At 34.9% G+C, this 23,949-nt stretch overlaps 3 protein-coding genes across 4 annotated transcripts; 1 reads left to right on the plus strand and 2 right to left on the minus strand.

Moving 5' to 3' along the window:
* Positions 1-7,982: 7,982 nt before the first annotated feature.
* LOC114277758 (mannan endo-1,4-beta-mannosidase 6) lies at positions 7,983-11,340 on the plus strand. Its single transcript, XM_082918965.1, is given in 6 exon segments — positions 7,983-8,705; positions 9,087-9,375; positions 9,493-9,786; positions 9,977-10,099; positions 10,296-10,507; positions 10,787-11,340. Coding segments are annotated over 6 exon segments (1,497 nt in total). The 5' UTR covers positions 7,983-8,559; the 3' UTR covers positions 11,220-11,340.
* Positions 9,740-14,762, minus strand: LOC114277755 (serine/threonine-protein kinase STN8, chloroplastic). The gene is made up of 5 exons (XM_028219698.2): positions 14,011-14,762; positions 12,961-13,134; positions 12,146-12,550; positions 11,697-12,060; positions 9,740-10,146 (listed from the first exon to the last, which is right to left on the minus strand). The coding sequence occupies exons 1-4, from the start codon at positions 14,611-14,613 to the stop codon at positions 11,713-11,715; spliced, it is 1,530 nt and encodes a 509-aa protein (XP_028075499.2). The 5' UTR covers positions 14,614-14,762; the 3' UTR covers positions 9,740-10,146; positions 11,697-11,712.
* Positions 14,763-15,481: 719 nt separating this feature from the next.
* On the minus strand, positions 15,482-21,122 carry LOC145788658 (serine/threonine-protein kinase AtPK2/AtPK19-like). Of its 2 annotated transcripts, XM_082918963.1 has the most exons (7): positions 20,841-21,122; positions 17,266-18,242; positions 16,988-17,070; positions 16,786-16,906; positions 16,529-16,702; positions 16,139-16,246; positions 15,482-16,035 (listed from the first exon to the last, which is right to left on the minus strand). In XM_082918963.1, the coding sequence occupies exons 2-7, from the start codon at positions 17,944-17,946 to the stop codon at positions 15,733-15,735; spliced, it is 1,470 nt and encodes a 489-aa protein (XP_082775089.1). In that variant the 5' UTR covers positions 17,947-18,242; positions 20,841-21,122; the 3' UTR covers positions 15,482-15,732. The 2 variants fall into 2 exon arrangements, with proteins under 2 accessions (XP_082775089.1, XP_082775090.1); XM_082918964.1 differs by lacking the exon at positions 16,139-16,246 and having other exon boundaries at positions 20,841-20,979.
* Positions 21,123-23,949: the final 2,827 nt, after the last annotated feature.

Consider the following 23,949-nt stretch of genomic DNA (forward strand, 5'->3'; position numbering starts at 1 on the left):
AGAGTTCGATTCTTTCTCTCAACAACTCCATTTGACTGAGGAGAATAAGGTGCAGTGGTTTGGTGAATATACCATGTTTAGAACAAAATTCCTCAAATGGTGCATCATACTCACTACCTTTGTCACTCCTCACTGTCTTAATAGTTTTGCCAAGTTGATTTTTAACCTCAAGTTTATATTGCTTAAAAGCTTCTAAGGCTTCATCTTTACTTCTCAATAAGTAAACATAGCAATATCGAGTGCAATCATCAATAAAAATAATAAAGTATTTCTTACCTCCTCTAGTTTGAACAAATTTTAAATCACAAATATTTGTGTGAATTAAACTTAGAGGAACAATACTTCTTTCTACTTTATTAAATGATGCTTTAATGAGTTTTGCCTCAACACAAATCTCACATTTATGATTAGGACCAAACTCTAAGTTTGGTAAACATTTTAAAACAACAAGTCTACGCAAAGAATTAAAAGTTACATGTCTTAATCTACTATGCCATAAAAAAGAAGACTTGGCAATATACATAGAAGATGTGTTCTTATTATTAATAGCCAAATTAGGTACAACAGTATTTACATTGAGCTTAAAAAGCCCATTACTCATATAACCTCACCCCACATACATTCCACTCTTGGAGAGTACAACTTTTTTAGATTCAAAGACTAATTTAAACCCATTCTTGATCAACAATGACCCAGAAATCAAATTCTTGCGAATCTCTGGCACATGGAGTACATTGTTGAGTGTGAGTTCTTTCCCTGAGGTCATTTTCAGCATAATCTTTCCTTGTCTTTTCACAGTTGAAGTGGAGGAGTTTTCCATAAAAAGTTGTTCTCCACTTTCCACCACTTTGCAGGTTGTGAACATCTTCTTATCTGCACTGATATGGCTGATTGCTCCAGTATTCATCCACTACTCCTTGGGATTGCCCACCAAATTTGTTTCAGAGACTACTGTAACAAGATTGATGTCTGCCACTGCATCGGGAAGATAAAAATCCTCGGCTATGTTGGCTTGTGTTGGCTTTTTGCTTGAACTCCCTCAGTCCTTGTAAACATGACAATCCTTAGCAATGTCTATCTTTGCCGCACATAAAACACTTGTCTTTGATCTTTTGTTGAACCCGTTGTTGATCCCTTTGTTGATCTTATTAGTGGATCCTTGTTAGGGTCCATTGCCATCATGCTTCTGCTTCTTATTGTTGAACTTTAACCCTTGTCCATGTTCTACAACGTTTGCTTTAGCCTGCATGACATGATTTCCTGACTTCTTATCGGAACCACGGTTGTCCTCCTCAATTCTGAGCCGTACTATCAGTTCCTCCAATTTCATCTCCTTGCATTTATGCTTCAGATAATTCTTGAATTCTTTCTAGGATTGTGATAATTTTTCAATAATTGCCGATACTTGGAAAGTTTCACTAAGAACTATCCCTTCTGCATTTACATCATGGAGAATTAATTAGAAATCTTGAACCTGGCTAATAACCGTTTTAGAATCTATCATTTTAAAATCCAGAAAACGACCGACAACAAATTTCTTTGTATCGGCATCCTCTGTCTTATATTTATAATCTAGAGATTCCCATAGTTCTTTAGCAGTGCTTTTGACACTATACACATTATACAGTGTATTGTCCAACCCATTGAGGATATAATTCCGACACGGAAAATCACCATGTTTTTATGCATCGACTGCGGCAACCACTTGCTGGTCAGTTTCTCTCTCGTTCAATGCCAGAGCTTTTTCATGAGTGATGCGAGCCAAATTCAATGTTGTAAGATAAAACATTATCTTTTGTTGCTATCTTTTAAAATCATTTCTATTGAATTTTTCTAGCTTCTCCCCATGATTTACCAGTATTGCCGGAGTCATCATTGGCACAACTAGTGTGGGGGTCGGAGTAATAACAGTCTCAGTATTGTTTATTTCAGTTGTCATAATTCTGACGAAATAATAATACACCAATCACAAATTTATACAAAAAAGAATTTACACACAAAAATATACAAAATAATATTTTGTAACAAAATTTCAATGATAAATAATATATTACTACTATGTTATCAAAGCAATCATTAAACAGTATATTACTACTATTTAAGAAATTAAATAGTATATGACTACTATTTAATTTTCCAAAACAAAATATTCATCTGTCTAACACAGAAATAAATAAAAACGAAATTCTACTTTAAGATTGTTACACCCAACGATGTGTGTGTATAAATTAAATGTATAATTAAAATAAACAACAAAATAAAATAATTCAGGAAATAATTATATAAATTAAATTTCGAATTAAACGCTTACAGAAATTAAAGTCGATGCTTGTGTTGGACACAATCTCCTTAAAGTAGATTTTGCTCTCGCTCTGGTGCTTTGAGTTTTAATAGTGTCTACTTCCCAAGATGCAATGACAACTATTTGATTTGTAGCATTACAAAATCAAGTCTTGTGAAACTAAATTATGTGGTAACTCTTTCTTTTTCTTTTTCTAAAAATAAATGCAGAAACAGATACTGGAGTGCAGGAGGACGAACTGAAGAAGAAATGGAAGAAGTTTGGAAATTTTTCGATGCAAATGAATGCTGGAAAGGCAAGATATATATAGGAAAATTGGTGGCTATTCGAACAAGTGCCAACAGATAGGCAACTGTTCGGACAGATTCAAAACAAAAAAGAAACCTGTTTGAACAGATACAGATCTGTCTGGTTCGAATGAACCTGTTTTAAACCCTTTGAACCTGTTCGAATGAAGGAAAAATCTGGACCAATTTATTTTGAATTTTGAAACCAAAATTAAAAATCTATATAATAAACCAGGATGGTTTTTGAATTTGTCCTATACACATTTGTCCTACTAGGACATTTGGACGGCTTAGATCTATTCAAATTATAAAACAACGGCTGTGATATATTTCTAAAAAATATCCTACATATACATTTTCTATTTTCCCGCTTCTCTCTCTTACTTTTTCCTTTTCTCAGCCATCCTTCTATGATCTCACGATCCCACATTCCTCTCTCTTTTCTATTTATTTTTTTAATTTTCTCTCATTTTTATTTTTCTCTTTATTGTTTTTTTTTCTCCTTTTTATTCACTTATTTTTATTCATATTATATGGAAAAGTCTACGATCCTAGAATTAGGAGTTAGATTTTACTTTGTGTAGTGGGGGGTTAAATTAATGAATTTTATAGTCCACAAATTAAATGAATTTGAACAATTAATTATTAATTTTTAAATATATTGAATACCTGATAAACTTCATAAATTTCGACCATAAATGAATCTTCAACATATTTTAATAAAGCAGGATGGTTTTTGAATCTTCAACATATTTTTGTCTTATTAGGACATTTGGATGGCTCAGATCTATTCAAATTATAAAATCATAGCCGCGATATATTTTTCTAAAAAATATCATACATATATATTTTATACTTTCCTACTTTCTCTCTCTTACTTTTTCCTTTTCTTACCCATCCTTCCATGATCCCATGATGTTACCTTTCTCTCTCTTTTCTTTTTATTTTCTCTCGTTTTTATTTTTCTCTCTATTTGTTTTTTTTTTTTCTTTTTTTTGTTCAATATATTTTACACATATTTCCATAAAATGTATGTATGCCCGTATACACTAGGACATTATGGGCATACATATAATTTTCATATAATTATATAAGCAAAAATAATATTATATGTATGCCCGTGAAAATTGTATGTATGCTAAGCACATTTATCTATCTAGCTATATATTATATAAGCAAAAGCAAGTTTTCATGAGGAGTTTTGTGAGAACTCCAAAATTTTATAATAAATTTATGATTTTATCAAATTAAAAAATAAATTTAAATAGTGTTGGGATTACAATTATATTCTAATCCTAACATTATTTACACCGTGTCTGACAACCCTCACCTCTGATTAATGCTAAACTGTGACTGAGAGTGATAAGTAACTAATTTGACTGAAATTCTAAATTGATTGCAAGAATATATTGCTTTACTTGCATTTCTATCTGTTTGTCATTTGATTGATCTGTTCATGTTTTAATTTCGAACTGCAAATTGAAGGCCTTATTGACGGCCGAATCAGAAATTGATTAGTGTTATGTGTTAATTAGAATTTTTGTGATTTTATGGTAGATTTAATTGAAATATGATTTGGAACGATTAAATTAGATTAAATAATGTTAAATTAATTGAACTTAGTTATTTACCTAATTGCCATTGAGTAGCCATTTTCTACAACATTGTTTGGCACCTTTATACATCATTTTATTCAGCCATTTTCTTAGACCCGTGGGAGAGAGAGAGAGTTAGGATAAGTTTGGAATTCATCTTGAAATCTTGCTTGAATCTAGAGGAATTGAAGAGAGAATTGCACATTTGAGCTATCACACCTAGAATTCAAGACCTAAGGTAAGAAAACCACTTTCTTAATTGTGAATTTGAGCTACTTCTTGCATGGTTCATGGTAAATTGGTGATCTAAGTCAAGAATTGACTTAAAGAGTTGATTTGAGTAGCAAATTCACGCATGTATGTACATGTTCTTGGAATTTGAGGTTGTTTTTAGAAAATCCTCACATGCATGTCCATTTTTTTAGTTGTAGTTCATGAATTCATCATGTTTTTGGAAGGATTGACTCATTTGATCGTGTGTTAGAATCTTTGAATTCAATTGAACACATGCACATTAAACGTACATCTTGTTCTTGAAGTTTATTTGAAATTCGTGCCTAATTGACTTACCCTTGGGTTTTGATTTTTCAAATTGATCTTCAAAAAATGTTATATTATGGGTTTAAAGTGTTTTTCTAGAAAATTGGCCCAAAATGATCGAATTTGAGGCTTTTAAAGTTGAGTTTTGTGCTTGGGAATGAATTTGGAAATTCTAGATTTTTGACCCACGCTCGAGCATAGGAATTCACGCTCGAGCGTACACTCTAAGTCGTGCATCTCCGCTCGAGCGTGGAAAGTCACGCTCGAACGTGAAATGCATATGCCCAGAAGTTCATGTGTTTTGCAGTCCACTCGAGCGAGAGAGTTTACGCTCAAGCGAGGACTTGAGTCTCACGCTCGAGTGGAGGTCGAGCGTCCGTCGAGTGTGAATTGCATGCATCCAGTACTTTTCATGATGTTTGCAGTCCGCTCGAGTAAAGGAAGTCACGCTCGAGCGGAGATCCTTTGTCTGCATGTCCGCTCGAGCGTAGAAAGCCACGCTCGAGCGAGACCCTTGTTTAAGGCATCTTATTGAAGACATTGATGTAGAACCACACCGAGTCAAGATAGGGACTAAGTTGTTGATTCCCAAGTGTGTAACTTAGTGTGTGTTCGTTCTGTAACTGTGTAGGGTTGGCATCCGAGGACGCTCTTTAGCTGCTTATAGCCTAGTGCTCTGTGAGTAACAATGTTGTAAAGATATGTTCAATCATGAATATTTTCTAAATGATCAGCTGTACTGCTTTTTGAAAAGATATTTCTTACTAAATGAATGTTTGTCCTATTTGTGAACTGTATTCGTGGCATCCATAGCAAATTACTGTTACTGTACTGTTACTGCTACTGTTACAGAGATCTCTGTCGGTTCCAATGTTGGAACCACTACTGTTTACTGTTATGATGGCCATCAATTGACTATTCGGTCTGCTAAGACCTACTGTACTGTTTTGCTATTGGATGTACCACAAATAACTGCTATGGTTTCTAAGTGATTGATATGACTGTTTGAATACTGAAAGGACATTCATTCTTAACCCCTTTGCGCATATGTTATTCACTAGGTTTTAGCTCACTGTTTATATTTATATGTGGGTGTCCAGGCACTGGACCGGAGTTAGATGCGTCGGCTTAACGCCCTTTTGTCAAGCCAACCTTTGTGCCTCACTTCGAGGTTCTGAGTCTGTTCAAGCTAAGGCTTTTTGGGGTGTTTCAGCTCACCCTTCTGTCTCCATTTTGTGTACTATTTAAGACTTGCACTGTACTGTTATGGTAGGGATTTGGTCCCTAACCTGAATGTTTGTATATGATGTATGTATATATTGTTTTGGTTTTGGAATGTGAATATGTTCAGAAAAGTCTTTTTGGCATTTAGACTGTCACAGCTCATTGGACATCTTTTATTTACAGTTTGGCTTTCGCCAGCCCCTTACTCTGTATTACTGTCATTACTGTTAAGCAGGCCTTTGGTAATTACGGATTACTGGCCGGTTACAATGCTAAACCCTTAGGGGCGAGTTTCGGTCGTGACACAGTGGCACGGGCATACACTAGTAAATAAATAAATTACAAATGTTAAAAAAATAGATATTGAGCCAAATAAGCCCAACCCAACCTCACACCACGCACCCAAGCCCAGGTTCAGCCCCAGCCCAACCTACCGGCCCGTCCGCCTAACTGGATGGACAGACAGCGGCGCGTGTAGTTTTTGTTTTGGGTCCAGTGGGTTTGGCCCACTTTACCCATAACCTCACCCTTCCACAAACTTGTGTACTCCTTGGGGCTTATCCCAAGCATCTCAAGCTAGAGTATATAAACCCACACAAATCCATAAGCCTTTCCAATATGGGACAAACACATTTCACAAATGTATAAGAAACCCACTTAAAGCCATTTCCACAAACCCAAAAACACACGTTGAATTCTCATTCATTCGGAAATGGTTTTGAGTAACAAAATACACGGTTTTATTCACTACGCGGGATTAAATATGAACCTAATGAAAAATGTTAAAAATAACGCTCGGGACCCACCTTAATTAATGCTCAAAATTAGCAAAAAATAAAGATTTTTCAAAACCATTTTCTAACAAAATGTTACTATTGGACACAATATAGGTTTAGTATGAGTTCTATTGGAAAACATATCCAACGTGTACCAACATATGTGCCCTTTTTATTTTTAAACTTTAAAATTATGTAACTTTTGATTTAGATGTCGGTTTTTAATAAAATTAATATTTTAAAAATCCTATCATCAAAATCTATCAAACAAGATTTAGGTTAACTATGAAATTCTTAAAAAAAATAAAACAAAATACCATCAAAATTAACATAGATAGTAAAATTTTTTTGTCATTACCAAAGTAAGGCAAATTGTAGCGTCATTCAGGGTAAAATTTTACTCTGAAGTAGTGTAAATTTTACTATGATTCCAAGTAAAATTTTACTATCGTTAAGCAAATCAACAATCAAACTTTATTTTCGTTCACCAAAGTAAAATTTTATTGTTACGAAAAACAGAGTACATACTAGATAAAAGGAATCACAGTTGAATTTTACTTTAGATCTATGAACAAACAAACAAGAAACTCTCAATTTTTCATTGCAATCTCTCAATTTATCATTTTTTTGACATATCTGAGGTCATTTATCTCATATATGAAGTCAGTGACCTTGAACATGAGTTCATAGGCATCAAATCTGATATGGTGATAATTGACAGTAAAAATGATGGTCGTCGGCCGACAGCGAGGAAGAGCGACGCCAACCGATGATGGAGATGGTGGAGATGATAAACAACCATCGGCAGTGGAGTTGGCACAAAGAGAGAGAGAGAGAGAGAGAGCTTCTTTGACTTGTGATGGTTGATTCAAAAGAAATGACCGGTAAAAGATGATGAAATCGTTCAATAATTTCGAAACATTCGACAATGGTACTTGAAAATCTCTCATTATGTTTCAATTTTTGTTCAAATGATAGTTTTCGAAGAAGGGTTTTTGAACTTCAATAGTTTTCAAACGAAGAAACAAAGCAAGAGAGACAAACAACTTAATTGCTTACTATTGCCCATATATATGCAAAGGTATTCCTGCCTTTTCATCTTATTTTTCAATTCTAAGGGGTTACAGTATTAGTTCATTTCATATCTTTTACACAAAAAGGCCCAATAAGAGAGGGTTCTCACCAAAAAAAACCTGACATAATGATAAGGCCCATATGGGGCATTTGTTTATATATATATATGGTGACAGAGATTTTCCTTTTCTTTTCTTTTTTTTTTTTTTTTCCTTTTTTTTCAGAGTTTAATTGTTTTTATGAAAGACGTTGCTTTTGTGTCTGTCTCTTTTTGTTTTGAATGAAATAGAGAGCAAGATATAATGAGGATGGATAAGAGAAGTTTTGTTTTCACATGTATGAAATACAAGTATGAGAGGTCATTTTACCTATTTTGTTTGTTCACAATTTCATTTTGAGAGCTGTTTTTATTAAAAAATGAGTCCTTTTGGTGGGGTCATAGGTGAGCAATTAAGTTGAGCCACGCTCTGGATTTTTATGGGGAGAGAGAGAGAGAGAGAGAGAGAGAGAGAACTTCATTCCACCTAATTCTTCATCTGTGTATCCGTAATTTGAGACAGCACAAATTGCAGGACAAAGAAAGAAAATTGTCTTTGCTTCCAAGGTATAGTCATGATCCCCTCACTAACACTTCTCTTGTGGAACACAACAATACTGTTCCCAACATAGCCGGAAAAGAACTTAGATCTCCATATATGTATGTTCTGTTCAAGAAAATAAAGAAAAATTGAATTGTGGCTGTTGATGATCACTCAAAAACTATGGATACCCATGACCAAAACTTCAGATTTAAAAAAGCTTTTTTGGTCGCAGTTGCTGTGCTTTTCACCCAAAATTTGAGCTACACTGTTTCTGGGGTCTACGGAGATCAAAATCTGGAATTAATGGTGGGGACTTCAGACCATGGGTAGTACTCTTCAGAAACTTCAGTTCCATTAGAATTGTTTACTTTCTTGGTATTCATATATGTACATATTCTGATTGATGTAGTTTATGGAGCAGCTTATATCTATATTTTTTAAAGCGGTAAAGATACGTGGACCATACATTAAATATTCTCGGTATTTTTCTAGATACGAATTCTGTGAGCATACCATTTCCTTTTTGAGAATTTGTGCCAGAATGCTTGGTATAGTTACAACATACGAGACAAAATAGTTTAAATCAGCTGGAAAAGCTGATTATTGAGAAGTTGAGGGAGAGATGTTTTTTAACTTTTGCTCAATGATTACAAATTTGACACATACTTCTTTAACATTGATATGTATTTGTTTATCGATGTGTGTAGGATATGTGGATTTGGTAAAACGGAAGATAATGTTGATGATGCGTGGGTTATGGTAGAGAAGAAGGGGAACCAGTTTGTCGTAAATGAGAAACAATTCTATGTGAATGGATTCAACACATACTGGTTGATGGTATTTGGTGCAGATCAATCAACAAGAGGAAAAGTGAGTGAGGTGTTTCAGCAAGCATCTTCTGTGGGTCTAACAGTTTGTCGTACTTGGGCTTTCAACGATGGCCAATGGCGAGCTCTTCAAATTTCACCCTCTGTCTATGATGAAAATGTTTTTAAGGTCATTCTTTTTCTCAATGACTGTAAATGTAGGCAATTAAGTAAGCATTTACTATGGAGTGAGTATATAAATTCCTTCTTCTTTTCTTTTCTTTTATTTTTTCTCAATGAATTACAGGCCTTGGATTTTGTAGTCAGTGAAGCAAGGAAGTACAAGATCAGACTCATATTATCATTAACCAACAACTGGGATGCATTTGGTGGCAAAGCACAATACGTGAAATGGGGTAAAGCTGCTGGCTTGAATTTGACTTCAGATGATGACTTCTTCACTCATCCAACTCTCAAAACCTACTACATGGCCCATGTCAAGGCATGTTCCTTAATTACTACTTTTAGAATAAATCTAAGTTTGCACATCAAGATTTCATAGAATGAGATACATATCTAAAACAAAGGTTCTTTGAATTTTGTGTGTTCATAGCACAGTCGCTGCTTTTATAACCATCCTTCAGTTTTTAATGTCAAATAAATTGCCTTGAAATTTAAGCTTGTCATAGACATGTTCAGTGAACAACTTTGCAATAGTGAGGTCACCTTTGTGTTTTCAGTGTGAAGCCTAATTTTGCTCCCTCTCTCCCTCCCAATATTTTGACTTGTAGATAGTGTTGAATAGAGTGAATACAATCCGCAACATTACTTACAAGGATGATCCGACAATTTTCGCCTGGGAACTAATGAATGAACCGCGGTGTGTCTCAGATCCTTCTGGGAATAAACTGCAGGTTTGTTTCCTTCACCAGTTAGGATTTTGCATAAAAGTTTCAGGTATCTGCAAGTAACAGAATCACAAAGATTGGTTAAACTTGTATGCAAGAAAAGCACACTTTAACATGAAATGGAAATATGTCTTGTGTTTATATTCGGTAATTGAACTATAATGTTTAGGAAATTAATATATTAGACGTCACTGTTTTGCAGGAATGGATAGAAGAAATGGCAGTGTATGTGAAGAGCATTGATCCAAACCACTTAGTTGGGATTGGGTTGGAAGGATTTTATGGTCCCTCAACACCTAACAAGGTTCAATTCAACCCAAATACATTTGCTCAAGAAGTTGGAACTGACTTTATCAGGAACCATCAAGTTCTTGGTGTTGATTTTGCTTCTGTTCATATTTATCCAGACTCTTGGTAAGTGTTACTTCTTCACTGGAAATTCCTCGTTTCGAAATGGAACATTACAAAATTTTAATTTGGAAGAATATGGATCACTTTATTTTGGCTGCAACTTATAAGTTGTGTATTTTTTAGGCTTATTTATGTCTTTAATGAAACAAAAATAAGCCAGCTAAAAAATTGAGCCAAAGGACTAGAATATGCAAACGTGCATGTTCTTCATCCCCCCCCCCCCCCCCCCCTCCTAACATGGGGGAGGCTGCTTCTGATTAGAATATGAAATGTGTCATGAAGGATTTCAGAATCGATTTCGAATGCTCATATCCCATTTGTCGAGTCATGGATGCAAGCCCACATTGAAGATGCTGAGAATTTCCTCAGAATGCCAGTGCTGTTTGCCGAGTTTGGTGTATCTGCAAATGACCCTGGCTACAATTCGTCTTTCCGGAACACCCTTGTCAGTACAGTGTACAAAATATTATTGGATTCTGCTAAGAAAGGAGGGAGTGGAGGTGGAAGCCTTCTGTGGCAGCTGTTTCCTGATGGAACAGACTACATGGATGATGGGTATGCAATTGTTCTTTCAAAGTCTCTTTCAACAGCAACCATGATATCTATTCAGTCCAAGAGGCTAGAGGCCTTGAACTCCTTTTGTACTTGGAAATGTCATTGGGGTTGCAAGAAGAAACATCCTTTGGAGACTGTCCTCTACCATGATGAGCTTTAAAAATGTAGAGAATTATAAAAAGAAACAACTTCCACTTAATATATATGTATATATGTCAATGTGTGTGTTTTAAAATAAGCTATTGAGCAATGAAAGAAGGAAGTTATTGTTGCTGCTTAAATTGAGACTTGTCTTTTATGTAGGCAACTCATTTATTTTCTTGCCCACTTTACCAAACAGACTGTTACTGTTTTCAGCAGCATTTTAGCAACAAATATCAACTAGTTCATCTTAGAAAGCACTTTCTTAAATCAGAAGACAACAGAAACAGAGGTTGTAGGTTATAGAGTTCTAACAATATTGTAGCTTTTCCTATTTGGAAATAGCTCTAAATCCACCAAAAGAAATCAGAATCAGGAATCAGCATATTCTTATAGATGATTACTTTTATACTATATATTGCATTCTTTTGGCCAATTTGGTCTGAATTCATTCACCAGTAACAAATATAAGGAAGGAAAAAGATTTGCTACTCACATTACCAAGCACCTCATTACTTGGTTAAGCTAAGCTTTGAGATAACTGAGGCTGCTTGGTCACCGCCCAAGAAGAAATACGGATGCCTCAAAGCGGCTGCAGCTGATAAGCGGCCCCTTCGCAGGAAACCTCTCTCTGAAATAAGCTTTGTGACCAAATCCCACCCCCTGCCCGAATCAAGGTCAAGAATACTTAAGTCAGGCCTTGACCGAGTTCTCTCTCTCCATTTGTTCAAGTCATATCCAACTGTCTTTATTTCTAAATTGAAATTCTTTAACCCTGAAGTGGATCTCAATGTAGGTATTGCCATTTGCAGGAGCACAATCCCAGCAGAATACATATCAAACAGATCAGGACTGTTCAGCTGAAAGAACAATGAAAAATATTATAGTTTATACTTCAATCAACATTATGTTACTGTGTTTGGAAAAGAAAATCAAATGTAATACCTGCCATAGAATTGGAGAAAGAAAGGCAGCGATTGGCTCAGGTGGCGGCTTAGGTGTTTCCTCGGGGAGTACATACAATTCAGGGGGACAATAATCAGGGTCAAGAAGGCCAAGTTTGGGTACAAAGTTTTTGCCAATACGGAGGTCTGCGGCTGCCCCGAAATCTATGAGCTTAATCCGTCCCTTCTTTGTTACCACTAAGTTGGCTGGCTTTATGTCCCGGTGAACAATCCCATTGTCGTGGATTTTCTTGAGTGAAGTAACAATCTGACGCATAATTTGCTTGATAATTAATGCATTTCGTTCAATAGAGTCCATGCCTTGCAAAACACGCCCAAACATGACCGACTCCAAGTTTAAAGGGAAGTTGCGATCTTTCATGTAGTCAGCAAGGTCTAGATCACCCTGTCACAAAGGATTTCACTTGATTAATGGCTATGCATTTCATAGAACAAGTCAAATTGAAAGAGTACATTAAAAGTAAAATACACATGATTATATGTATCCATAACAAGTCCACAACTTCATAATTGTGCATGTCCTTCATAATTCAATGTCATGAAAATCATTTTTGAACTAGTAATGTATTTGTACTGGTTGATTTTAAGAAGTTGAATGTCAGAGAGAGGCTTTATGGGAGATTTAGAACGGCTGAGTAAAACCAATTATCAAATATGTGGCAACTACTCTGGTGGAGCGAATTGATGACAGTTGGGCAGCATTTACAAAGTGTGATATTACGAGGTCCAGGCAAGAAGGGACTAAAAGTAAAAATTCGCAGAACACACACAAGATTGAAGAAATAGATTGACTACCTCAAATTTCCAGACAAGCCATTTACCACCCTTTGTAAACTGTGAATTTGTTTTGTCGGCAATAAAACTTCCGAGGAACTTGGCACATGTTTCAGGAGCAGCTCTTGACAGCCTATAATTGAACCACTCCTCAAAATCACCACACTCTTCAGCACCTTGAACTCCAATCTTCACCTGTTAACGTTCATACATAAGCAATCTAAATAATCCAATCAAACGTCAGGAGAAGAAGGGGCAGGAGGGTTTGTGTTGAAAGAAAATCAAGAAGAACAACAAATAATGACAATAATAATAAAAGAAAGTGAAGCCAAATAAAAGGATTGCTCAATTGGATTCCAATTTCATTATGCTCTTCTTTTAATAAAAGACCCTGTCTTGCAGTGCAATGAAATACCTATGGCTTATCAGTATATAAAATAAATAAATAAAATTGAACTCCACATCAAAAGCAATAACGCAAAAATAAGAGAGAATAGAAAATTAAAACAAACGGGGCAGAATTTGAAATGTAAATCGTGAATATATTGCTTCCAACAACTATAAATTAAAATAGTTTTCTAGCAGGCTACGAGACATCTAAAAATAAAACTGACTTCCAAAACATTCTTAAGAACCTAAAATAAATTGGACAAAAAATAAGAAAAATAAATGTTGTGTATAAACTTAGTGTAATGGATGGGCATATAGCAGCTGTATCCAACTAATGGACTATCAGATATCTTCAAGAATGCAACATTGGAGCAGCCAAAGGGAATAGAAAAAACTAAGTGCATCTACTAACCGAAGAAATCGTCTTGATTATTTAGTGGATTTAGGTAATTGTCAAAAGTAGGAGAAAAAATGTTGATATACTAGGCAGTTTTCACATATTACTGAATCAAATAACCTAATTAACAAGGAATACAACCAGTCTACAAAGTGTAAATGGAAGAAATTACATTTTTTTAAGTTATGACCAAAATGAAACTAGGAGGTATATGATCAATCACATTCTTAAAGTGTGTCCAAAATAGGAACAATTCAGGAGTTAACATCAATCACCGAGTTTACCTTTTTGAGAATAACCTTCTGCTTGAACTGCCCATCCATCATTGAGGCATTTCGTCGACCATTCTTCTGTACTCTCTCTTCTGCATTCATATTCTTCGGCACAATCACACCAGAATAAACAACACCAAATGTGCCCTCTCCCAATCTATTCCCAACCAGAAAATCAGACATCTTCAAGCTCCTCCTCCCCGTCAAACTGTCAAAACCAAATTGCAGAGGAGCAAGCAAATATGTATCAATGGCACCAATCAGAACACCTGGCCTAGCAGTCAAGTAAAGCCAAGTAAACCCTGCAAAAACCAGAATCCCCCACTTCTCCATCTCTGGTAATTCGGCCGTAGCACTCTGAAACTGCTCATACCCGGATCGGAAAACGGGGAATAGAGACAGTGATTGGTCCAGTTCAAGAGTGTTCTTGAAGAGATTTTCTGATATGTTATCGAGAGATGCATTGCACTTCACTGGGTTTCTCTTGAAACAGGTAGTGAAGGAGCAGAGTTGGTTGTGGGAGGTGAATCTCGTGGGAGAGAAGAAAGTGGTGGTGGGTTTATGATTCTGTTGTTGGAGAGAAGTGGCAGCTGAGGATAGCACAGAAGAAGCCATGGATACTCATCAAGAGTAAGGTTATGGCACGAGTGAGGTGGGTTTTTCTCAAAGTTTTAGTGTCAGCAAAGGTGGGTTTTTTCCCACGCGTCAATCCTGGGTTTATCCATTGAGATGGGCATGTGTGGAGACTGAGAAAACAGCAAGTCAGCAAGCAACATAGGCCTGTATTGCTGTTTTATGAAAAATGAAAAAGACATTGGTACCCTTTCTAATTGCCAACCAAAGGAGCAAAACCCAACTCTAAAGAAGGGAATCCATGAGAGTTTCTTTCTTTTTTTTTTAATTATCTGTGATGTTTGGATTTAAGTTTTAAGGCTGCAGAATATAAATTTTATTCTATAATTTCTCTCATAGCAATTGTTAAAAAAATAATAATAATAAAATCCAGAAAGAAATAAATAAGATAGCTTCTATTATCCAAAATTTAAAAATCGAAGTATTTATATCATTACTTTCCCAACATGTCCTCCAACGTAATTCAGAACTTCCCCAAATCAGCAGGAGAAGCCGTGTTGTCTCACTAATCAACAAAAAATTTAACTACTAGGAATAGACGAAAGATTTGACAACCCATGTTAATGTAAACCATGTACAGAACAAAGTTATGTCACATACAATCATAAGGTCCCACAACAACTCAAGGAATTTTCATATTCCAAGTGTCCATCTTTCTTTTTTTTCTTCTTTGCTCCTGCTTTTAGTAAGAGTACAGCAAGCCATTCCAATAACCAAGCATTCAGACATCCCACATGAACATTGAGGGGGCAAAAGAACTTCAATTGCTTCCCAAAGAATTTTGGGTTGTCTCTTACCTTTTCCTTTCTTTCACAAATTTCTACACAAACCCAAGATTCAAACTTACAAATTTGCAAAAGCAAACCTTGTCATCAAGTCAAATATTGAAATTTTGTTTGAAAAAACAAAAAGTATTTTGATAATAAGATTAATACATCAGAGAATGGTTGTTGGCCAAACACAGTTTACCTTCTCTGGTAACACTTCCTAAGTAAAGTTTAATATTATACCCAACATGGGGATCCTAAATAAACCATCACATGGCACTAAAAAAAGGAAAAGCAATGCCTCCCTAGAAAGTGCAGGCTCATAGAAGCCATACTAGCACGCCGAACTGTTCCTCTGAAGAAAGGAAGCTGCAGGCCTCACATAAGTAAAGCCCTGGAAGAGGTTGCCATTGGCGGTTGGACTGGATACCGGAGAATCCTGAAGTGGCAAGTCAGTCCAACGCTTATCAAAGTTGGCAATGCAGTGTTGTCCAGCAACTTCAGGGCGGAAACTTGGCTGGATCTCCCTAGCATCCAATTTCTTCCAGTTGATTGGCTTGAACCATTTATGGCGCTTTACTTCTTTGCTCCCCTTGGGTCCACTGCCTAAGCGCTTGCTCGGGTCTTTTTGTAGAAGCTAAAATACAAGAAACAATTCATCTCAATCCTATGATTCATGAGATAATCAAAATTTGGAAAGAAACTACAGGCTGAGGATGGTTTTTTAAATGCATGCATACCCCTTTCAATAGAGAATGTGCATCACTTGACAAAAATGCTGGCAGCTTGATTTTATCCTTTATTATTTTTTGTTGAACTTTCTCGCGGTTCCCACCAATAAATGGAGGCTGCACCAAAAGAAAGCAAAACTATAAACAGTGAGATGACGAAAATGACAAAGGCAATAAAAAAATAATGCTGGCTAACCATCTTTTATGGTTTGAGTGGTTTTAAGGTTTATTCACTTCCATTCAAGAAAAAGGAGAACAAAAAATACTAGTATGAATTTAAAATGCAACGATAAAATATACAACCACCTCTGCAGAAGAGGCTTGGCAACTGCAGAATGAAAATTTTGTGTATGATATGATCCACATATCATTGTTGAAAAATTAATATAAGATGCTAACCTTCCCTGTGAGCATCTCAAACAATAAGATTCCAATGCTCCACCAGTCTGCAGCCTTATCATGGCCCTTCCCAAGAACAATTTCAGGTGACATATATTCTACAGTTCCACACAAAGAGTTTGATCTTGTATTCTCATCAAATTGCTTCGCCAAGCCAAAGTCAGTCAACATGGCCTAAAATAACAATAAATAAAATCAGAATTTAAAATTACAATTTTGCACAGAGAGAGAGAGAGAGAGAGAGAGAGAGAGAGTACGTGGCCATCTGCATCCAGTAGGATATTTTCAGGTTTAAGATCCCTATGCATTATGCCATTAGAATGAAGGTGACACACTGCCGAAACAATCTCTGCCGCATATATCCGTGCCAGATCTACTCTGAAACATGGAGTAAGAATTAATCAAATTTACATCTCCAGAATTTCAAAGAAATATACAAAGCAGAATGACAGAAGATACCTGAAAAGTCCTTGGTGGAAGAGCTGAAAAAATAGGTGTCCTCCATTCACAAAATCCAGCACAAGATAAAGTCTATATTTGGTCTGCAGGTCATGAAGAACTCAGAATTAATGTCAACAAACTAACAAAAGCTGCAAATATGCATATCAAATTCATATCTCATGTCCAAGAGCTTCAGTTTAAGTAGACCATTTTCACATTTTCAAAAAATACGGTGGAGGCTTGAAGCATGCCAATAGGAACCTACAAGATTTTACTACTGTTGAGGTGAAAATTACTTGGAATGAGTATCTTAGCTGGACAACAAAGGGATGTTGTATCTTGGTCAAAATATCCCTCTCCGCTTTCATGTATTCAGCATGATTCTTCTCCATTATCTTATCCTTCCTCATAACCTTCATTGCATATATTTCTGATGTGCCCCTCTTCCTCACCTGAAATACTTTTCCAAATGCACCCTGACCAACAACCTTCATAAACTCAAAATCTTCAAGGCCTACACCCTGGACCTTAATGGAATTATCAGCAGCACATTCCAGAGATTCCTTAACAATACAATCATTAACCAAAAGCTCCTGAACTTCTTTGACTGTCTCATGACTGATGCTCTCCACAAATTCCATTCCGTCTTCTGTCTCATGAATGGTAAGCATGCTCAGTTTCAAAGATTGACTGACACAAGTAGAGGGGCCAACCAAAGAATGTGATCGGTTGTAAATGACCACAGGGTCATCATAGATAAGATCAGTCACATCTGCCGTAGGCACTGAATTTTCAGGCTCCCCATTACCAATTTCAATTGAGGCCTGACCTGGTAAAGGACCAAACACATCAGAGAAGTCTAACTCAACATTATCTGAGGGAACGACATCAGGAATGTTAACTGGGAAAAATAGCTGACTTTGGAATGATTTGGAAATGTCAGTTTTGGTAAGAGCAGGTAACTGAGAGGAAACCATGCTGCCAAGTATCAACCAGGGATGCAGAGAGGAAATAATGACGTGGGTTGCAGATGGCCAAATATCAATTGCTCCTATGGATGAAGCTCTTCAAAGGACTCCAAGTTGCATACAGCCAAAGGAGTCTTATCAATGTCCTTAATCAAAAGGAAGTTCTCGTATACAGTTGGAGTCTTGAAGAACTTTGACAGTAAGCAGACCAAAATCCAGCAAAAGAAGTCGTTCTGGTTTCCCGATTTACAGGAAACGACAGACACCACAGTGGTTGTTGAATTCATTAAGATCCAGTTATCAATCTGTTAGTCAAGAAGACCAGAATGCAAGGATGAAAAAGTTAGGACTCAGAAAAAATACATCACTACTAATTGTATTAGTTCGTAACAAGTTATTTTCCACATACTAAACGACCAAGCTTGTGTTACAAGGAAAAAGAATACAGTCCTTATTTATGCATTAAGAAGGCAGATTCTTATTTATGCTGTGATTATTAACCTGAAAGGATTACATTTGATTACAAATCATGGACAAATAGTCCCCAACTACCGTGTCCATGTCTTAATTTTTAGAAATTGCATTATGAGGGAGTTCAACATCCCATGTTCATACCCATGCTTGTGGCTTGAATGGTTTAAAAAAAATATTGATAATTGTATCATTGCTTAAACAAATACTTTGCTTCCAATCCATGCTTTAATTGAGAGTTTAGAGACGTATGGTAAAAGATTTAAGTCTAATTATAATGTGGAGCTGACCAGTATCAAAGCGCCTTAATTTATCTTTAAGTTGAAATAAATATAAAGTGCATACTAAATGAAACATTCTTAAAATCTCTGTAACTAAAGGAGAAGGTTAAGATCAAGGTTCTGAAAAGCGGTTGCGGTTGCCGTAACGGTGGCGGTGACGCGGTTGCGGTTGCGGGGTGTAAAGGCCGTAGCGTAACGGTTGCGGTAACCGGAACCGTGAATTTTTTTATTTTTCGCACAATTTGAAAAAAATTTACCGATACGCACATTTTTTTTCCATAATCATATTTATTAGGTTTTAAAATAAATATTAATCAATTTTTGTATATTTTAAAGTTTGATCCAATATATTTCGTATTTTTAAAGCACTATAAACTGAGTTTTTTACATTTTATTTTAATAATTAATAACTTTATATTATACAAAAAATCAATCACTAACTATTATTTATAAGATAAACAATGACAAAAGTAAGAGAATAAATAAAAGCATATATATATATATATATATATTTTAATCAAATCAAATAGATAATGACCACACTTATTATTATTATTTTCAAACAATATATAGATAGACACACACAAACAAAATGGTTGAGTGATTGCAGCTGAATACAATAGTATAGGTCTTATAGCTTCAACAAATCAATAACATGTTCTTCATCTTCCCTCTTCTCTCTCTCTATCTCTTGCTCTTCCATCTTCCCTCTTCTCTCTCTATCTCTCTTCCCCCATTTTCAATTTTTTTTTTTTGGCGTGTTTTTTCAAAAGAAGCAATTCGGAACCGTTACGTAACAGTGCGTAACAGGCCGTTACGGCCATTACGGCACCGTTACGACCGCTATAGCAGCCGCTACGGCCGATACACCTGTGAATCTCAATCACACTGCAAAAGCGGCCATAACGGGTGGCGGCAACCACCACAACCATTACGTAACGGTTGCGGCCGCTTTTTAAAACCTTGGTTAAGATGGATGCTTAGCGAGATGAACAATGGATGCTAAGGGACATGAGTAAGAACAAAATAAGGAATGAATGCTGACAAGGTTGTGAGAAAAGACAAACTACAATTTACAATAGATATGTACCCATATAAAGCAAACTTACATAATCCAACACAAGTAATGGGAAATGTCTCCCACAGATATTTGCATTGCAAGTAAAACATATATATATATATATATATATTAAAAATATTAAAAAGGGGGCAGGATTAAAAGCAGCCCACCTTAGATAACTCTTTATTATTGGTATTTCATAACTTAGTATAGTTGCAAGTAATTCCTCACTATTAGAAACCAAAAAATGGAGCAAGAAAAAGAAAAAATTGGTAAAAACTCACTTTAATTTAGTTTTTGAAGATATTTTTACAATCACCCATCGGTGAACTCATGAAACCCAAAAGTGAGAATAAATTACAAGATTGCATTTTTTTTTTATAAAAAAAAAAGGAAAAGAAAAAGAAAAAGAAAAAGGAATAATCAACAAAGAGTACACAATAAACAGATGCCACAAGTCAAAATCCGTTTTTTATGTAACAAATTCCAACAAGAGCATAAAATTGCTTACATGTTAGCAAAATCACCAATGAGTTTGTAGACAAATTCAACAATACTACAAATAAGTAACTTTTATTTTGTCTAAACAGATCCGGGAGAGATTCAAATCAAACCCTAAAAGAGAAAATCGTGAAGTCCCATCGGCCTCGAAGGCCAATTTTGAACATGGAAAATAAAAAAAATGCAGAATTGAAACGAACAGATCAAGACACCAGAGTCGTTTCAGCTCAATCTAGAAATCTCTAACATAAATAATACAAAAACAAAACTACGGATACGTTCAACATAAAATTGGATCTCTTTTCGCAAATCACTCCAAAAAAATCGAATAAACAAGGACAATACAAAAGAGATTGCTTGATTGCCCATAAAATAAAAAACCTCTCAACCCATCAAAAATAACACAAAAAAAAACGAACTTATTCACTTTGTTTGTCATAAGATTTTGGGTTTTCTTTCCTTTCTTGGGTAAAACTAACGATTAAGCGTTCAAACACACAAAAAAGATTAGAATTGAAAAGGAACAACATAAAAGAAGAAGAAGAAAGAGATCACAAAAAGGAAAAGAGTTTGGTTTGAATGCTTATTACCTTGGGAGGATCGGAAGAAGAAAGCGAAGCGGAGGACGATTGTTGACAGAGGCGTGTTTTGACGAATCCTCAGAGGAAAATACGATGATCTCGGGTCGCCACTTATATATATGTATTTCCCATAAAAGCATAAATGCATGATTTTTTTTTAATATATATATTTTTCAAGATGCTGAAAATTGACACCTACCACGTGGTGAAACTGTAGTCATTGATTGGTGGTTAAGTTTAATAGTGGTAGAGTCCTAACAAAATTGGGGTTTTGTTTTTGCAATTGGGACCATGAGACCAAACTCGAATATGCCTTGTACCATCGAGGAATTTTGAATTGGGGATAGAATTGCATGTTGGGTTGGCACCCCATGCTAAGTTAAGGACGTGTAAAATATGTTGGAAAATTTAAATTTAAATTTACTTTAATGGTTATGCCTTTTGAGATGAGAGGGTGTGTCCTTTTAAAGGATTACAACATTTCTGAAGAATCACATAGAAGTCTATATATTCCATCTCCCTCACTTCATTTTGGATAGTGAATTGCCATTCTTCTTCACTTTGCATTTATTTTTCATATTTCATGAGTTTAATTTTCCTATAAAGAGAGTACATGCACAACAAAGTTCACTAAGGCTTGCAATAGTAGTGCTGCTAGTGCAAGATATTGATCGTTGTATCTTGGGAGATAGACGTCCATTGAATCATAAGCACCGGTGGGAGGAAGAATTTGTCTTATGAAAAGAGTGTCACACACTCGACTCGATCAAGTTTTATCTATTTATGTACTGTAAGCTTGGTTACATTATTTTGTCAACTTATTTCAGTTTTGGTTTTGCCCAAAAATCATTTACATATTTATAAATTATATGTTTACATATAGTTTGGTACTATTTTTTCAACAATCTTAAGACAGATTCTTGTGCCTATTTATGATTTTTGAAAAAATATAATTGATTGCTTTTGTACAAACTGTGTTTTAGTAAATGTATATGTTGTTTCTATATCTTTTCCAAAACATGTTACTAAGGCCAAGTTTGGCAACTCTTAAAAAATCTAAAAAGTCAAAAAGTCACTATCCTATTTAAGTCACATCATCTTATTTAAGTCACATCACTTCTCTAACACATCACTTCAAACCCAACCCAAACCCAACCCATATTTCATAAAAAGTCAAAAAGTGCACTTATTTAGTCTTCCCAAACTTGGCCTAAATATGGACCTTTTGGGAATATGTCTGGGACTTCAATTTTCATTCCAATGGAAAGTGCTATAGTCGTTGGATTTCACAGGAATGAAGGAAAAAAAAAAAAAAAAAAAATTCTTTCGGTGTTCGATATATAGTTTGGTATTGAATTTCCTATTTTGTTTAGGAAATTGGATTCAGTTTTTTCTGTGTGGATAAATTAATTAGAATAATATAACAAATTTTATATGCATGTTGTTTGATTCTGAGCTGAATCGTTATCATTTTTTCAGATTTTGAAATGATTAGTTTGATATGCCTTAAGCACACACTATAAACACTCTCTGCGTCGATCAGATCTGAACGGAATTCTTCTTCTGCTTTGAAGATCTGAGAAGAAGGTTTTCAGATTGATTTTCGGCATCTGAATCGGTGAGTGTAATGTACCAAGGGATGGTTTAAATTACAAGACTTTCGCGGAATGGTTTCCCTTTCAGCAAAAAGTTCTTTCCACTGACAAAGATGGGAAACCTATTTCCAGATATATATACTGGAAGTGGCTCTGGGAAGAGACTGCTCAGTCGTCATGGCTACTGGAAGTGGGAAATCATTTTTATAAAAAGTTATTGTTTTCTTATATTATGCTTCAAATTTGTTCTTGAAGATCTCTGTTATTTGGTGGATAAACAAGTTTGCTATTAAACCCTTTTGTTTGAATCATGTAATTAAAGTAGAGCATGAATAAAAAAAAATTAAAAATTAAAAAAAGTGCAGATAAATTTTTTAACTAAGAAATATTTTGAATTTACTATAGTTGATAATATATCTGTTTTGGATCAAGTTCTTGAGTTGCAAGTTCTGGTTACTAATCTTAAAGATCTTAAAATTGAAGTTTAAGAAACATAGTGAGGGTTATGCTCTATGTTATTTTAAAGTTTGACATTTTCAGAATTTGCAAATTTTGAAAATATGTCTTTCAACTTGAAATGGTGCCTTTACAATTTGTAATTATCTGTTATATTTTTTGTATGAGAAAAGAGATTCAGTCTTTATTTTGTGTCATAATCATTAATTCATTTTTGTGGTGTGAATTAATTTAATTGTATTGTATCTTTATATTGATTAGTGGATATTCTGAGAAAGTCAATCACCATTCATAGAGATATCAAACATATATAGTACTTTGATGTCAATTTATTATTTAATTATGACGACTTATGGACATCATGTAGTCATGAAATTATTATGGAAAATGGTGAATTGCCCAAATAGTTTTGAATGAGTTATTATTTGTGACAGTTACAGTGACACTTGTCTGGAAATTAATCATATTGTTTGTGTTAATTTATGTATTATCACAAATGTGGGGGAGAGAGATTAATTGGAAAATTATGATTATGATTGATTTGTTAATCTTGTCCATGTCTATATATGTTGTAGAGTTGACAATATATGATGTCATTAATATCAATTTGGTATATGGTGCATTATAAATAGATGTCAATTATTTAGCAAAGTATTGATAAAAATGTGAACTTATGTGTTTTGACATAAGAGGAATTCTAATTATTCTTTGAAATAATGACTAAAATTAGTGTGGTGACTGATAACTCCGTAATGAAATATTATATAAGTTAAAATATTTCATGGGTGAAATACACTTTGATAATTGTCGACATAGTCACCAATACTGGATAAGACAAATAAGATGTAAATGTATTTATACAGTGATATTTATATTCCATGTGGAGATTGGAATTAAGGGTTGCAGTAAACAAAAAGAAATTAATCATGGCTAAAGAAATGTTATTTGACAAAGTGTTGTGGCCACAACCGGTTTTAGTCATTTCTTCTTTGTACTGCAAAAACAAGTTATGAAGTCTAATTGTTTTTAGACAAATTAGTATTGTGATTATATTCACAAAGCAATTT

Source organism: Camellia sinensis, chromosome 3 (genome assembly GCF_055761805.1).
Source record: "Camellia sinensis isolate YWXY chromosome 3, ASM5576180v1, whole genome shotgun sequence".
NCBI lineage: Eukaryota > Viridiplantae > Streptophyta > Magnoliopsida > Ericales > Theaceae > Camellia > Camellia sinensis.